This window comes from Crocodylus siamensis, chromosome 4 (genome assembly GCF_052110815.1).
Source record: "Crocodylus siamensis isolate JL-2025a chromosome 4, ASM5211081v1, whole genome shotgun sequence".
In the NCBI taxonomy this organism is placed as follows: Eukaryota; Metazoa; Chordata; order Crocodylia; family Crocodylidae; genus Crocodylus; species Crocodylus siamensis.
In genome coordinates, this window is record NC_143398.1 from 147,737,228 (window position 1) to 147,752,759 (window position 15,532).

The 15,532-nt window shown below is 49.9% G+C and overlaps 1 protein-coding gene and 1 long non-coding RNA gene across 2 annotated transcripts in view; one reads left to right on the plus strand and one right to left on the minus strand.

Annotated features, from left to right (window-relative positions):
* Window positions 1-1,615, minus strand: part of LOC149866758 (uncharacterized) — a 23,408-nt gene extending 21,793 nt beyond the window's left edge. Inside the window, exon 1 of the long non-coding RNA XR_016441946.1 lies at window positions 1,490-1,615. This is a non-coding gene — a long non-coding RNA (uncharacterized LOC149866758). The remainder of the gene's footprint in view (window positions 1-1,489) is intronic.
* ZYX (zyxin) lies at window positions 1,610-14,329 on the plus strand. The gene is made up of 10 exons (XM_090044127.1): window positions 1,610-1,759; window positions 7,601-7,887; window positions 9,511-9,692; window positions 10,169-10,261; window positions 10,769-11,296; window positions 11,575-11,719; window positions 11,810-11,979; window positions 12,217-12,395; window positions 12,619-12,739; window positions 12,873-14,329. The coding sequence occupies exons 2-10, from the start codon at window positions 7,623-7,625 to the stop codon at window positions 12,981-12,983; spliced, it is 1,794 nt and encodes a 597-aa protein (XP_089900253.1). The 5' UTR covers window positions 1,610-1,759; window positions 7,601-7,622; the 3' UTR covers window positions 12,984-14,329.
* The last annotated feature ends 1,203 nt before the right edge of the window (window positions 14,330-15,532 follow it).

Below are 15,532 nucleotides of genomic sequence, written 5' to 3' on the forward strand. Positions count from 1 at the left end.
CAAATTCCTTAGAGAATTTACTGAGGGAGGTTGTGCTTTGATAAGAGAGGCTTAAAGAAAAGAAAGAAAACCAAAGATCTGGAATTTAAAGTTGTGAGGTCCTTGATGCAGAGACAAGATCTTTTGGGTCAAATACTGTGGAGTGTCACTGGCCAGCAAAATAATAGGGAACACTTTGAGTGGATTTAGGATTCTGCAGATCAAGATTGTCACACAGGATTGGCAAAGCACAAAACTGGATGGTACGAGGAATCTTACTCTGAGTGTGGCTATGCATCAGAACTGAGGAACATCAGTAGATGTCAGGTCTGAAATAGAAGCTCAGGTGGCATTGGCATCCTTTCAGGAAACAAAGTCTTCTTACTGGGGACCTGAGGTTTGAAATAGTTGAATTCTGTCTCATATAGAGTACAACAGGAATATCTTACTTGCAGTATTGTGGGCTTGGCTGTGGGTTGTTTAAAAAAACCAACCAACAAACACTGAAAGGACTGGGAAAGTCTGAGTCAGATGCTCTTGCAGCTGGTTCATGCATGGAGGGGGTTGGGGAAAGGATAGATGGGACATGACTCAGGAGAACTGTAAAGTTGCAGTTGGTGACTAGAAGAGAAGTCACCCACAGGCTGCGGACCGGGGTGCACCACCCCGGCCATGGCCCGACCAACTTTTAGCACGTTAAATTTAGCTAGCTATGCAGTTAAAAATTAGCTATACAGTTATAATTGGAACGACAATTGCGCATTTGTGGGTTATATAAATCATGGTGACTGCTGTCACCTTAGTCAGGGGGGCATGTGCCCCCCCAACAACCAGGGTCCCCCTGCAGGCAATCTTGCAGACTGGGGGGGCAGGGCGGGAAGGAGTCCCCCCATGACAAAACTCACTGACTGGGAAGCGGCTGCAGAGCTCCCAGAAGCAGCCGTGGGGCTACAGTGAGTGCTCCCACTCCCCAGCTGGTGCTCGCAGGGTGGGCACTGGCGCTCCCGCCTGCCCGTCACCTAAGCAGGGAGCACAACCTGCCAGGGGGTGCAGCAGGGCTTTCAGGGGGTTCACGCCACAGATAAAAATAAAAATTAACGCGATAAAAGTTGGCTATGCCAGGCCCAGGTGGCCCACCCCGTCCACTGCCTACGAAGTCGCCGGAGGGGGTGGCAGAGGGGGAGCACTGAGGGCTAGGTGGATACGAGGGAAGAGCAGGCAGCCCCAGACCAGGCAAGGGATCCAGGGGCAGGAGAGAGAAGCAGTGACTGACCCAGAAATGGATGGGCAAGAGCACGACGGGTCGCGACAGAGCGGCCCTGGTAAAACCCGGCATCTGGGGCTGGGCAAGAAAAGAAGAGAAGCTACAAAATGTTCACTTTACAGGCCCTGAACAGAGCGAGCGGCTTCCTCCTTTTCCTCGGGAGGAGTCGAGGGCGGGGCTGGGGGCGCAGCCCTGGAGGGATGCCCCCCGCCCACCACGGCTTCTCGGCGCCCCCCGCCCCGTTACCTCATTGCCACATTCCCCGGTGAGTGAGCTCAGCTGTCCGCGCAGCCTCGCGCTCCTTTTATGGGCAAACAGCGCGGGCTGGGCGAGGCCTTTTCGCCGCCTGCCAGGAAGTGCTCGGGCCGTGCCGCTCCCCTCCCTTCTCCTCCCCGCCACATCCTCCCCTCGCAGCGCAGACGCGGGCCCGGGGAGAGAGCCGAGCCGAGCCGAGCCGAGCCGCGGCGGACACGAGCTGGTCCCCGCGGGCGGGGGCTCCGAGGCAGCGGCGCGGAGGTGAGTCCCCCCCCCCCGGGAAGCGGCTCCTCCTTTTTGTCCCGGCCCAGGCGGAGCCCCCCGGGCCTGGCCCGCTCCCCGCGTCTCCCACACGTGTGGCAGCGTCGCTCCGGGCCTGCCTGGCACCCTCCGCGGGCCGGGTGCTGGCCTGCAGCGGGTGTGTGGCTGTTGTCGAGACTTTCTTCTCTTTTGCCGGCGAAGCTATTTATTTTCTGCAGGAGTGACCCGTGGGACGGGGCGGGGGGGAGGGTGAAGTGAATGTGGCCCTGCTTCCAGCTGATCCTTTCACTTGGTTTTTGTAGGGGCACTTCCCCTGTGCTGCTTTTCACCGGAGGAAGTGGGTGACTGCATGCAGAGCCCAGAGTTAAATCGTGAGATGGATTGTGCGCGTTGCCTTTGCCTGCCTTAAAGATGAGATGTCCTTCCCCTGGTGGAAGGCAAAAAGTAACTAGGAGGACACTGGGGGTGCCCCTCCTCCCCCTGGGAGCGTGGGGGAGTGTGGAGACTGGCCTGTGAGGTTCAGGTGCTTGCAAGGTTTCAAGCTCAGGGTTTTATTGTACTTGAGGGTTGGTTTGCTCACAAATGAGCCCCTTCCTTAAACTGGGTTGTTTCTGTGTATGCGATGCATCTGTGGCCAGCAGGACAGACAGCAGTTTGTATTCCAGGTGTGTAGAGAGGTCATTGGGGGGGTGGGGGGAGGTAGCCTTTGCCTCAGGCTTTGGTGGTGCCTTCCTCTACACTTATGCTGGGCTTCCTAAATGTTGCTGCTAATAGCAAGGCGGCATGATGATTTAGGATCGGGCCTCTGCTGCTGACATGACCTTTCTGTCAATTTTTATATGCATGGATAGCACTCTATTGCAAGTTGTTTGGGAAAGCTGTCCCTTGGCTGCCCCACTTTTTTTCTTTTTTTAACTTTCCTCTGACACATAGGGTGATGGCTGAACAGACAGGATAGATCACTTTGTAAGTAACATTTAGGACAGGCAAAGGCAGCTGCTGTGAATAGAGAGAAGCTTTGATCTAAGTAGAACATGTAGGGAAAGGAGCTGTTTAAGTATATAGGAGAATGAGACTGCTCCAGATAATGAATCCAAGGTGTCTGCATGAAGCAGGTGATGTCCCAGAATCCTTTCTGTGGAGACTGTCCCCATGATGATGCGCAAGTACAATCAGGGCAGTGACTGACTCCTGGCCCGTAAGTTTCTACCTGGCAAGATAAGATTGTAATGGTAATGGTCCTGCCTTAACCTAGCAAAGGCAAAATAAACTCCAATGATTTGCCTAAACTGTAGGTAAGATCAAGATCTCTATCCATCACTTAAGATCTATACTCATCAGTTAAGGTTTCTGAGATAGGATATGTCTGCTGCCACTGAAGATCCTGTCCTGTGCCTTTGCTTCCTTTTCACACAACCACAACTGAGAGAAATGAGACAGCTTGGTCAGGGGATGCTTGTTTCCAGGATTGGCTTGTGTGGGAGGATAGAGTGTAATTTTTTCCCCTTTCTTCCAACAGCAGACTCCAGAGTGTTGGAAAAGCAGTGCCCTTAGGACTCTGAATCTTTCAGAAAGAGGACGTCTGCTGGAGTTAGAATACATAGGTCTGAAGGAATCATTGAGTGGGCTCTGCAATATGTTTGCTTATACAGGAGATTTGCAATAAATGAACGTAATATTCATTCAGATATATGGAGGTATTCTGCAGGACCCTGAGAAACTTTAATAGTGCCAATGTTTGATAGTGGGTGAAGTGGGTCCTGGGTTTTGGTAACTTGGCCATGCTAGCTAGCTGTTGCCTTCGGCTAATGACTGTAGAAAGAAGCAATTATCCAGATAGAAATAGTTCCATCACTGGAGGAGAATGGATGAGGGAATGAGACACATTTCTGATAGAAGCACACTGATGTATCAGTTCCTATTGTATAGGCACTGATAAAAGAAAAATTGACAATTGGCTTTTTTCGGCTGATGTGGCCAATTAATGTTTCCAATTTAAATACCGCATGAATGTGCACAGCCACAGCATGCACACGGCCAGGAGTGCAGCCTGGCAATTTGGAGAGCAGTGTCTGACTGGTAAGTCTGTTGGGAGGGGGCTGGTGCAGGTGCTGCCCAGCCAGGACAGCTACAGTTGCCTCAAAATTCACCATAGCTCCCCTGTAACTCCCTCTCCCAGTGTTGCTGCTGCTCAGCTCAGCACTGCCCCCGCCTCAGCCAACAGCAGCAACCTGCCTTTGCCCTGCGCACAGATCTGGCGGGTACATGCTCCCCATGCCTCCTTCAGGGGCACGCACAGCGGTGGAAGCTGGCCTCCCCACCCCCTGGACAAGCAGCTCTGTCCTGCACCCCTCCCCCTGCCCACTGGGCAGCACCTACCTTACCCCTTTCTTTGCCCCAGCCCCATTTCCTGCCTTACCATGGGGGCCTCAATCTGCCCTTCCCCTAATAGACTTAGCAGCTGGATGCTGCCCTCCAAGCTGCCTGGCTTGCATATTGGCAATCGGATCAAGATCAGCAGATATGGCTCATTTAATTGACCATCGATATCTGCCCCAAAAGTCTTTATTGGTGCACCCCTAATTTCTGAGTGCAAGGCAAACTTCGAAATCATGGAATCATAGAAATTAAGGTCTGGAAGGGACCTTGAAAGGTCATTGATTCCAACCCCTCTGTTCTGGGCAGGAGAACTGCTGAGAAAAATGATCCTAGCAAAGTGTCTGTCCAGCCTCCTCTTGGAAATCTTCAAGGTTGGGGACTGTACCACCTCCTTGGGAAGTCTATTCCAGATTCTGGTCACCCTTACTGTAAAGAAATTCTTTATATACAACCTGAAACCATCCTTTAACACAGTGGTTCCCAACTTTTTTTTTTGCTGTGACCCACTGCTGGGAGCAGAGTGCAGCAACAGCACCCCAAGTGCAGGGGAGCTCCTGGCACAGCTCGTCTTTTGTGTACAGCTCCACTGGCATTGCCCCCATGAACCTCATTTGGGTTGCGACCTGAGGTTGCGAGCTACTGCTCTAACAGTTTATAGCTTGCTCCTTGTCCCCTGGGGCGCTCCGTTTTTTTTCCCACCTCCATGGCATCTCCACAGTTTGGAAACTTTGGGCACATCACTAGCTTCTGGCCACTTATACAGGCTTCATCAGTAATGGATGATCAGTGGGACAGCAACGCTGAGGATTGCTTTCAGCATCGGGACTGTTTATAGCTGCGGTTATTGCCCATGCTGACTGAAAAAGGGCTGGTATTGTGGAGGAACACTGTCCAAAGCAGTGCCTTATCCAAAGTCAGCTGACTTTGAAGGTTGGTAGTACGCTTGCCTGTGCACCACTAAGAGTATTACTGTACGTGGGTACTAGGTTGTACTGTCGTTAAGGCCGTACTGGTGGAACTTGGAGCTGCTGGCACTTTTAGTGCAGGCAAGATCTGTGGGCTGAATATCGGGATGAGAAGTTTTTTAGAAATTGGCACTCTTATCATGGAATCTCCAGTACTGATTATGCTGAGTTTGGAAATATCTTAAAGATGATAAATTAGTTCATGGAAAGATTAAGGGGAATGTTTTATTTCTGAAGAGATTCCGCCCCAACCACCTTTCTTTAAAGAGCTGAGTTCCTATACCAGCACTAGATATGTCTAGCTCGGTGTTTCCCAACCTTTTCCAGCCCAAGGCACACTTTTATTAATAAAAATTTTCTTCAGCACACCTGTTGAGGCATTCCCCATCCTTATACTTATCATAGCTCATTGCCATAGGAAAATTCTGCAGCACACCTGTTCATTTCTGATGGCACACTTTTGCTGTGGCACACTGGTCTAGCTGACTGAGGTAAGCCACATGCCACATTAGCATTGGCATAACTGTGAGCATACAGTGGAACAAAAGAAGTTATTTTGGCAGCGCTGTACTTTGCTGCACCCTGAGGCTAGGTCAGAAGTGGAATGAGCTGGCTTTAGTACAACATCTGTGCAGCAGGGGCTGGGAGGAGTGACTCCAAGAGTGTCAGTGAGGCTGGCTAGATCAAGAAGTCACTTCCTGTAGGAAAGGGAGGAGGCGGGACAGACTGCCCGTTGTTGCAGCTAGTAAGGATGCTGTAAGAGCTCTTATCTAGTACCGCAGTGACGGGGACAGCAAAACCATCAGAGCAGGAGAGCAAGACAGAGACTTTGTCTGAGGAATGTGTTGTGCTGTGAAATCCCCTAGGCTTTCTTCTGTTCTTGCGTTGCAGCTGTCTGTGCTTTGTTAGCTGTCTGGAGAAAACTGGGCCTAGAGGTAAAAGTTTGCGGGGGGGGTTGTGATGAAAGGGAGGTAGGTATTGTGTCTGGAAAAGAGATACAGGAGCAAATGGATAGCATTGTGATTTGGTGTATGCAAATATTGCTGTTTTTCAAGGGGCTGCTGGCCCCTCTGCAGAAGGTTGGCATCTCCAAGAACTCTGTTCTCCTGGGTTTCTTTCCTGCCGTTTAGATTTGTAAGTACTGTATCTTTATTCATGCCATTCAGCAAAGGGTTAAAGCAGTGGTTTTCAACCTTTTTTAATAAGTGTACCCCTTTTTTCCAAAGTTCCAGCTCAGGTACCCTCTTATATATTTTTTTCTTGTTTTTAAAGGGGGGGCAGACTGAGGCCCCTGCAGTGAGGGAAGAAGTGGGGCTGGGACTACACAGCTGGAGCAGAGGGCCAGATGGAGCCATGGGTGGTTTGTGCAGGAAGTGGGGGTGGCTCCCACCAGTGCACACAACCTGGGAGGTCATGGGTGCATGTGCCCCTAGATCTGTGCTCGGGGTGGGCTGGCCCAGTGGTGGGCAGGAAATGGGGCTGGGGCAGGGGCTGCTTGGACAGGGTGTAGGACTCAGCTGCGTGGGGGGTGGGGCTGTGTACCTCTGGATCTGCATGTGGGGCAAGGCAGGCTGCCACTGTGGGCTGGGGTTTGAGCCAGGCTCTTCTCAGCAAGGGGTTGGGCTGCGCTGCACTCGGGGTGGGTGGCGATGGCGCTGGGAGGAGGGTTGTGGGGGCTATGGCAAAATCTGGGGTGGCTGCAGCCCTTCTCCATAGCCCCTTTCCAGTGCTGCTGCCACCTGGCTCAGAGCACAGCCCAACACAGCCCCCAGCCCCTGCCAAGAAGAGTCCCAGCCCCATCCTGCAGACGGATCCCAGGATGTATGCCTCCTGGGACACATGCAACAGCGGGACCTGCCCCCTCCCCCAGATGAGCTGGCTTGTCCAGGGAGGGGTGGGGTGGCTCCCGCTGCTGCACGCACCCCAGGAGGGCATGGTGGAGCGTGTGCCCCTGGATCTGCATGTGAGGTGGGGTGGGATGCTGGCTGTGCAGCCCCTGGCCCAGCCTCCCAACTCCTGGCTTCCTGCATGCTGTGCTGCAGCTGCGCACATGCAGGCAGCATTCATCGGCCTCATTAGGACTGCATACCCCCTATGACCTTTTTAAGTACTGCTAGGGATACACATACCCCCAGTTGACAGCCACTGAGTTGAAGGTTTCTCTGTACTGGAAGAGGTGTAGGGGATGTCACTTGCTTTGGATAGTCATCCTTGCCTTATACCATCCCTGAGTGAAGATAGTAAATTAGATCGTTGGGGTCATGTTCATTTTGTATACTTTTTCATTTAAGAGTCTCATTTTTTGCTGTATTCCAATCCCAAGGGGTACCCCAAGATTTATTAATGCCTCTGTTGAACCTATATGTGTACACACACACACACAACCCTTATTCCTGTTGGTTTCCTACTGTGCATTCCTCACATTCCTTTGCATTTCTCTTTTACAGTCTCATGTCTGACATCTTGTGCCTCTTTTGTTCTTGCCTTCTTCCCACAGGTGCTGAATAGCCATTAACAAGATGGCTTCACCAGGTCCCCCAGGAACTCGTATGACCTCTACAGTCAGCATCAATATTTCTACCCCTGCCTTCTACAACCCCCAGAAGAAGTTTGCTCCTGTGGTTGCTCCCAAACCCAAAGTGAACCCCTTCAAAGATGGGGGAGCTGTACCTGTTGGTCCTTCTGAGTCACCTCTGCCACCGCCTCCTGGGGCTGGTGCACAACGTGCCCAAATAGGGAAGGTGGGGGAGATCCCACCAGCTTCTACACCTGAGCTTGCTGAAGGTATGTGAAGTCTGTGACACATTATCTATATGTGAGAGTGCAGTGTACATCGAGAACTCAAATGTGCTTTGTGTAGGGCTGAACCAAAAAATGAAGAGTGCTAGCATTGGGGCGAGTACCACAATACCAGAATGTGGTAAAGGAGGGGATGTGATTGCGGGGGGAGGGAAATGTTTCTCATCACTGGTCTTAAGATACATAGCATGGTGTTCCCAATAGAAAAGGCAGGGGTGAAGGGGAGATAATGATTGTGCCTCCTCACTAGTATTCTTACCATATTCTAGTATTCAAGTACTATATTTACTTGATTGTAAGACTAGGTATTTTTCCCTGCCTTTTAACAAGGATGGGGAGGTGTCGCTCATTGTAGAATTGGCTATGAGGGCAGTAAAGAGGCAGGCTGCTGCTGTGGCTTGGGTTCCTGTCCCTACCCAGAGTCAGGGCTGTAGCCATAGCTGCAGCTGCTGCTCACCACCTCTGCACCCTGCCATCTCCCCACCCCCACCACCCTCCCACGCAGCCTCTGCTGTCCTGCTTGCCCCTCTCCCTCCCCTGTTCTTACCCTTGCTCTGTACTGGCAGGTTGTTCTGAACACAGCCCCAACCCAGCCCTGCTGTGGTGGCATGCCGCATGCAGTCCAGACAGCTGCTACAGGGGCTGGGCTGGGGCTGTGCTCATTGCCTCGGATTAGAATGGGATTGGAGTCCACTGGCATGGAGCAAGGATAAGTGGAGGCAGGGGGAAGGTTAAGGAGAAGTAAGGTTAAGGGGGTAAGAGGTGGAGGGGAGGGATGGCAGGGGGGCATGTACAAGCAAGGGGCAAGCTGCTTGACATCACCTCACCACCTACCCCCGCTGCCAGCAGTGGAGGGTTGAATTAAAAACAACCCTCCAATAATTAGATTCTATATATGGAACATTATAACACCTTATGGTGAGGCACCTGTAATGGCACATTTTAATTAAGATTGAACAAAAGTTTTATAAGACTCCCCCCCCCACTCCAGTTCAAACAGCTATATGGACCTTTTTCTCCAATTTTTCTGTTTGCTGGTTTTTGGCGGGGGGGGGGCAGAGGCTAAAATTTGGAAGTGCCTGCCCAGCATGATTTGAATCTGCATCTTCTGTTTCTTAGCAAAATGTTCTAACTGCCTGGCCATGCCAGATCACCTCTTGAAGCTGGCCCATTGTACCTTCCATTTTTAATATTAATTGGACATAAAACTGCACTGGCAATGCTTCAGATTCATTAGGAGGAAGGGCCCAGACTAGAATTAAGAGACCCCTCCATTCTCTAGAAGGCATCTCTGAGTTGTGCATTCTGGCTTGTTCTTTTCTTCCTGGCTCCACATGTCTCCCTCTCTTGGCAAATAAAAAGTAAGATGCCAATTGCATTGGCTTGTATGCATGCTGTTTTGCATCCTCTCCCAGGTGAGCAATTCAAGGCTGAGTGGGGAGCAGGGGAACCATCCTTGTGTGATGGCATGTCTGTTGTGGGGTTAAAGACTCTAGCCTGGAAAGCACTATTACTCCTGGTCTGGAGAGTACTCTGGTTGCTCTTATGAGTGGTACTGAAGAAGTGTAAAAGAGAACCAAAACCTTCTCCTTTTCTTTTTCACTGCAGAATTGCCGCTGCCACCCCCACCCCCTCTGGGAGAGGAGATGGCACTCTCTCCAAACAGTGCTTTCCCTCCTCCTCCACCACCACCCTTTGAAGAATCATTCCCTCCAGCCCCAGAGGAGGTTTTTCCTTCTCCTCCTCCACCCATGGCTGAGGGCCTTGGGACTGGAGTAGCCATCCCACAGGTGAGCAGAACCACAGTTGGTCTATGGTTTTAGATGGACTAGTTCAGTTCCTTGTTTTGGTCTAAGCATGTGGGTTAAAAGACAGTATTGCCTAGTATTGGGGCAGCTTTTATGTGCATGCAGAGTTCAGCAGTGGGAAGATGCTGAGAGTGGAAGGGGTCCAGAGCTCTGTCACTGCAGATACTGGGACAGAGAACAGAGTGCTCTGCTCCTGGGGAAGGCATGACTTGAAAACATGCTATGGAGCAATATACCTGGAATGTGTACTCCTAGCTGATCACAGTGCTTGGAGACCATGTGCCTAATCCCCACCTATCACCTGAACCAGCTTCAGGTTTGTGCCATGAGCCTAGTCTCATAAAATTCCACTGCAGCAGATAACAGGGCAGGAGATGCACCTAGGGCTGTGGCAGTTCATGTTGGGGTGGTCCCTGCAATATACTCTGTTCTTTCCTTCTGCATGATTGGTGGCCCAGGTACGTGGGAAGGTGAGCAGCATAGATCTGGAGATTGACTCTCTGTCCTCAATGTTGGATGACATGGAGAAGAATGACCCTTTCAAGTCCTGGGTGAGCTGTACCATGGTGCATTGAATTGAATGGATCAGATGTGAAGGGAAGGGGTGGCCAGTTGGTTTGATTTGTAATATAAATGGGAGGCTGAATGAATATTGTCTCAGTTGGAAGTAGCTAACCCAGCTGTAGGGGGAGGATACAGAGAGAAGGGCAAAAAAACGTAAATCCTATACCAAGGTTGTCAGAACCTCTGGATAGAAGAGGTGGGGGCTGGAGTACAGAGGAAAGAAGGGCTCTTCTGGGGGGGGTGTTGTTTTAGCCCCCAGCAGTCTGAGGGAATGGATTATTTTTTTGTTTTTTCATATGAGTTTGCCTCATGAAGAGAGGAAGTGGCACAGTTTCCTGTGTACTTCATGCTGAGGGTGTGGAGTGTACGCGTGTGCTCTCTTACTATTTATTTCTCTCCCACCCCCCCACCCCCAAAGCATGGTAGACAACTGCTAGCATGACATGCTATCTCCTTTCTTTCCTCCTTCCCCCACCATTCTTCCCTTTTTGTAGGCATCTCCTGGATCTGCAGTTCCCCTGAGAACACCTGCCCTTAAAAGCCATGTGGAAACTGTGTCTGCAGTGAAAGATCCTCCAGTTCCTGCTTCTTTCCCCCCCAAGATCACACCAAAACCCAGTGGAGGCTTCACACCTAAACCTCCTGGGGTGGACGTGGCCCCTGCTTCAACCCCTTGGGCAGCACCAGTGCAGTGCAGAAAATCCCCAGCCACAGAGCCACAAGTACCAGCCCCAGTTGCTTCTCCTTTACCAGCCCAACCTGCTCCTAAATTCAACCCATCGCCCACTGTAAGCTCCCCCAAACTTGGATCCAAACCAAGTGCTAGTGCTCCAGGTGTTCCCCCTAACTCCGTGAGATTTAATGCTACTGTTCCTGGCCAGACCCGATTCACAGCCCCCTCAGCTAGGGTTCCAGCTCCAAGGCCACAGCCCCCTACTTTTGCCTATGCCCAGCAGCGGGACAAACCCCCAGTACAAGAGAAGCTGCGTCCCACAGGACAGCCAGCTGCTGTCTGTGACAAGGTAAGGAGTGCTACATTCCACATGGCTTATAGCAGAAAGTATATCCCTGGGGGTGGGAGGGAGAAGGATGGCAGAGGAAAGTCATTCTGATTTATTGAACAGGAATGGCCAGGCAAGGGCTGTGGAAAGGACTTCACTTGTTCACATGGGGGGGAGATAAATAGGCAAAAGATGTGGGAGGTTATTCCTTAGAGTCACTGTAAAGGGCAAGAACAAAACATAGGCCTCCCCACCTACCTGTACATGCTGTCAAGGGTTGAATATTTCTTGTCCCATAGCCAAGAATCCCTGGAGGCACTGGCTCTGAATCTCCCAGGGGGAACTCTTTGTTGACCATGAAGGAGGTGGAAGAGCTAGAGATGCTGACACAGAAGCTCATGAAGGACATGGAGCAGTCGCCACAGGTGGAAGCTTCAACTTCTGGTAGGTGTGTGTACGCATGTTTCCCCTGTGTAGCACCTGGGGTGACAGCAATTATTTCCTATCTCACCCTCTTCTCCCTCCCTTTGGCAGAGCTCTGTGGTTTTTGTCAGAAGCCCCTGTCACGAACTCAGCCAGCTGTGCGTGCCTTGGACTGCCTCTTCCATGTCGAGTGCTTCACCTGCTTCAAGTGCGAGAAGCAGCTGCAGGGACAGCAGTTCTACAATGTGGATGAGAAGCCCTTCTGTGAGGAGTGCTATGCTGTGAGTGACTCCTGGGATGGCAGATCAGGGTGGGGCTTCTTATAGGCAGGAAGGAGTGGGCAGGAGGCCTGGTTGTGTGGTGAGCCTAGCCTCTGTCTGGGCTGCTCCAACTGTGCCCCACTTGGCTGCTTAAGGAGAGGTTGCCTTATCTGTCTATTTTGCCACCCCTGTAGCAGTACTGCTGGGCTGGGCTGGGCTGGGCTGGTCCTGTCTTGAATCACCTTTCCCTCTCCCCAGGGCACCCTGGAGAAGTGCAGTGTCTGCAAACAGACGATTACAGACCGCATGCTGAAGGCCACAGGCAACGCTTATCATCCTCAGTGCTTCACTTGTGTGGTGTGCCACTGCCCTCTTGAGGGCACTTCTTTCATTGTGGACCAGGCCAATCAGCCCCATTGTGTGGATGACTACCATAGGTAGGTAGGAGATTGCACATGTAGTCATTATTTCCAAAGGAAGGAAAGCTAACTTCACTGCCACCCAATGTAACTGGCCTTGCCGAAGGACAACCAGACTCCTCGCTTATTTCTTGCACTCTTCATTTAGCTAAGTCCTTGGTGGGAAGGCTGTCCCATAACTTTTATTGAAATCTGGAGTTGTGAGTGTTTTTTTTTTTTTCTCCTTTCCTGTGTATTGTAGAAAGTATGCCCCTCGCTGCTCGGTTTGTGCTGAGCCCATCATGCCAGAGCCTGGGAAGGATGAAACTGTCCGTGTGGTGGCACTGGAGAAAAACTTCCACATGAAGTGCTACAAGTGTGAGGTGATTTTTAAGGTTTCTACCACTCTTCCTGTCCCCCCCCCCCCCCCCCCCCCCCGCTCTGGGTGTTCAGTGAACTGTATCCACCTTCATGTTGGCCGTCACTGACCATTGTGTTGTCCTCTTCTCCCCTCAGGACTGCGGGAAGCCTCTGTCTATTGAAGCTGATGACAATGGTTGCTTTCCGCTGGATGGGCATGTGCTGTGTATAAAGTGTCACACCACACGTGCCAAAGCTGTGCACTGATTGAGGCACACCCCAACGCAGTTTAGGGTGTAGTTGTATTTCCTTCCCCACAATTGTCCAACTGTCTGCTGTGCAGGGCACATTCCTCGAGGGACTCTGGAGAGTGATAGCTTTCATCATATGCATATTCCATTTCCAGCCTCTCCCTTCAAGCACTCCGTCGGGACAAGATTCCTTTTTACAATCCCCAATTCCCTACCTGCAGTGCATTCCAGACTGTGGGGAGTAACATGGAAGTTGCAAGAGATCATTCTGTTCCCATAAGCTGCCCTTAAAAGGACACTTCTTAGCAGCCCTGGAGAAATGCGGCTTTGCTTCCATCCTGTCTTCACACCTTCAGCTCACTTGGCGAGACTAAAATACCTGATGGCTGAGAGGTTGCCTAAAGCTCAGAGTACGTTCTGCTCTTTGGAGTAGAAGTACAGTTATTTGGCATTGAGAGTGACAAGATGATGGGTACTGCCATCTGTTCTTCCTGCTGGCTCCCCTACCCTGCCCCTTCCCAGGCTCCCAAGGGCTCCTATAGATGTGCAGGGAGCCTGCTCTGACATGCTGGAAATCCAGCACATTGGAGTAGACTCTCTTTACTTGAGTCTTGGAACGAGAAAATTTTAATGCACTCTGCCAGCCGCCTTCATAATGTGTATGACCATCCCCAAGCTGAAAAAATGGTGGCAGGGCACTTTGAAATAAAACGTGTTCAATGAGCTTTAGTTCAAAGCGCCCTGCCACCACTTTTTTTCAGTGTGGGGACACTGATGCACGTGATGCGTGGGCATTCTTTTTCAGTCGGCACAGCTCACTAATTAAAGCACCTGGTGCTGCATCCCAAAGTATGTGTAAAAGTGCCCTACGGTACCACTCTGACCTTCCTTCTTCCTGACTTCAGACTAACACAGTTAACTACCTCTCTAGACTGGAAAATGTTAATAGCTTTCCTTTGGATCTTACTGGCTGGGTTAAGCCATATGTAGAAGTCCCCTATGTTTAGGGAACTTTCATGCTTCTTTCCAAAAGCTAGTTGCTTCCCAGTTCCTGTCAGCCATTTTTAATCTGTGGTACTTGGTCTAACCACCTCTGGGAAGCAAAATTTATCTGAAGTCCTGAGAGTGCATTGTGGGAAATGGCCACAGGGCACAAGGTGAAGATCTGCTACTAGTAGGGCATGTCTTCAACTAGTAAAAACTGAGACTCAGAATGTACTAGCTGACTTTGCCTGTCACTGTTCCTGAGCCCCTCTTTCTGGACTAGAGCCTCTTGGGGACCAAACAGGTATTTTACAATGGATACTATGTTGTCTAGCCACAGACATCTAATAAAACCTCTTCTTCTTTTTTTTTCCCTGTCGAGGCATCCTTGCTCCGTCTATCCACTTGCTACATGGGCCTTGTTGTTCCGTCAACTATTTTCTTGTTTGTTACCTGAACCCCAAGAATATGGATTCTGCTCCTGTATGTCAGAAAAGAGTAGCTGAATTTTCTAACCCCTTATCTTCCTCAAGCTGTCTAGACTTCCCCCAGTAGTTAGATGCCTAAGATTAAGTGCTTAGTGGAATTTTCTGTGTATCTGGACTGTTACTTGACTAGATATATTTGAAAATTTGGCCCTTAGGATGTTCTACAATAATGAGAGGTAACTGGTTCCCTGAACCTTTTCCAATAGCTCTTATTTTGTTTTTGGGGAAATATGGTCTCACAATGCTTCTGCTGCTTTTATGTCCTAGGCTCTTGGTAACTTGCTTAAGCAATTCAAATGAGTTCCCTCTATCATCATCTAGCTGATGGTCCACTTATAACTGCAGCACTGGGTTAAGAAACAGGATTCAAACTGGGGTGGTTTTTTTTTTTTCTATTTTTACCCATCATTTTGAGTAATGACCATTCTTAAGGGCAACTTGGGCACTTAGTGCAACCCATGGGCATTTTAAGTGTGCAGACAGGTTCATCAAATAATTCTGATGCATCAGAGGAGGAAGGTTCTAAGGGTCACGCTCTGTCTTTTTACTTTCTTGCCTGTAAGACTAACAGGAATGAAAATCAGGAGAGTCTCTTTTTTTTTTTTTTTTTGTCACTAAAATTGGCAACTATGCCTAATAAACAAAGAGTTCTTCCTCGGTACACAGCTTTGCTATTTTCTCAGTTGCTTTTCAAAGTACTATCATGTTATGAAAGGAAGAAAATACGTTGTTTCCATACTTGACATGGTATATTGGGTGTCTTATTTTAGGATTCAAGAGGAATCTCATTTTCTGCATATAGTCTTCTAATTTCTGAGATTAATATATGAAATTTGACTTCAAATTCCTGAATTTTAGGTACCAATGCAACTTGTTGTGCAGACTTGGGCAAATGAAGTGAATGCAGAGCAACTGATTGCCCAGGCACTGTACTGCCAACTTTGTCCCTGGGACTGTTTGTCATTATGGCAGCCTTGCTTGCTTTCCTTTTTATTCAGTTTATTTTGCTTTTTTATGTCTTACTCGGAATGAAAAAGATTTAGATGTTATGAAATACTTAGGCTTGGCAGAATTTGATTTTTATTTTTTTAAA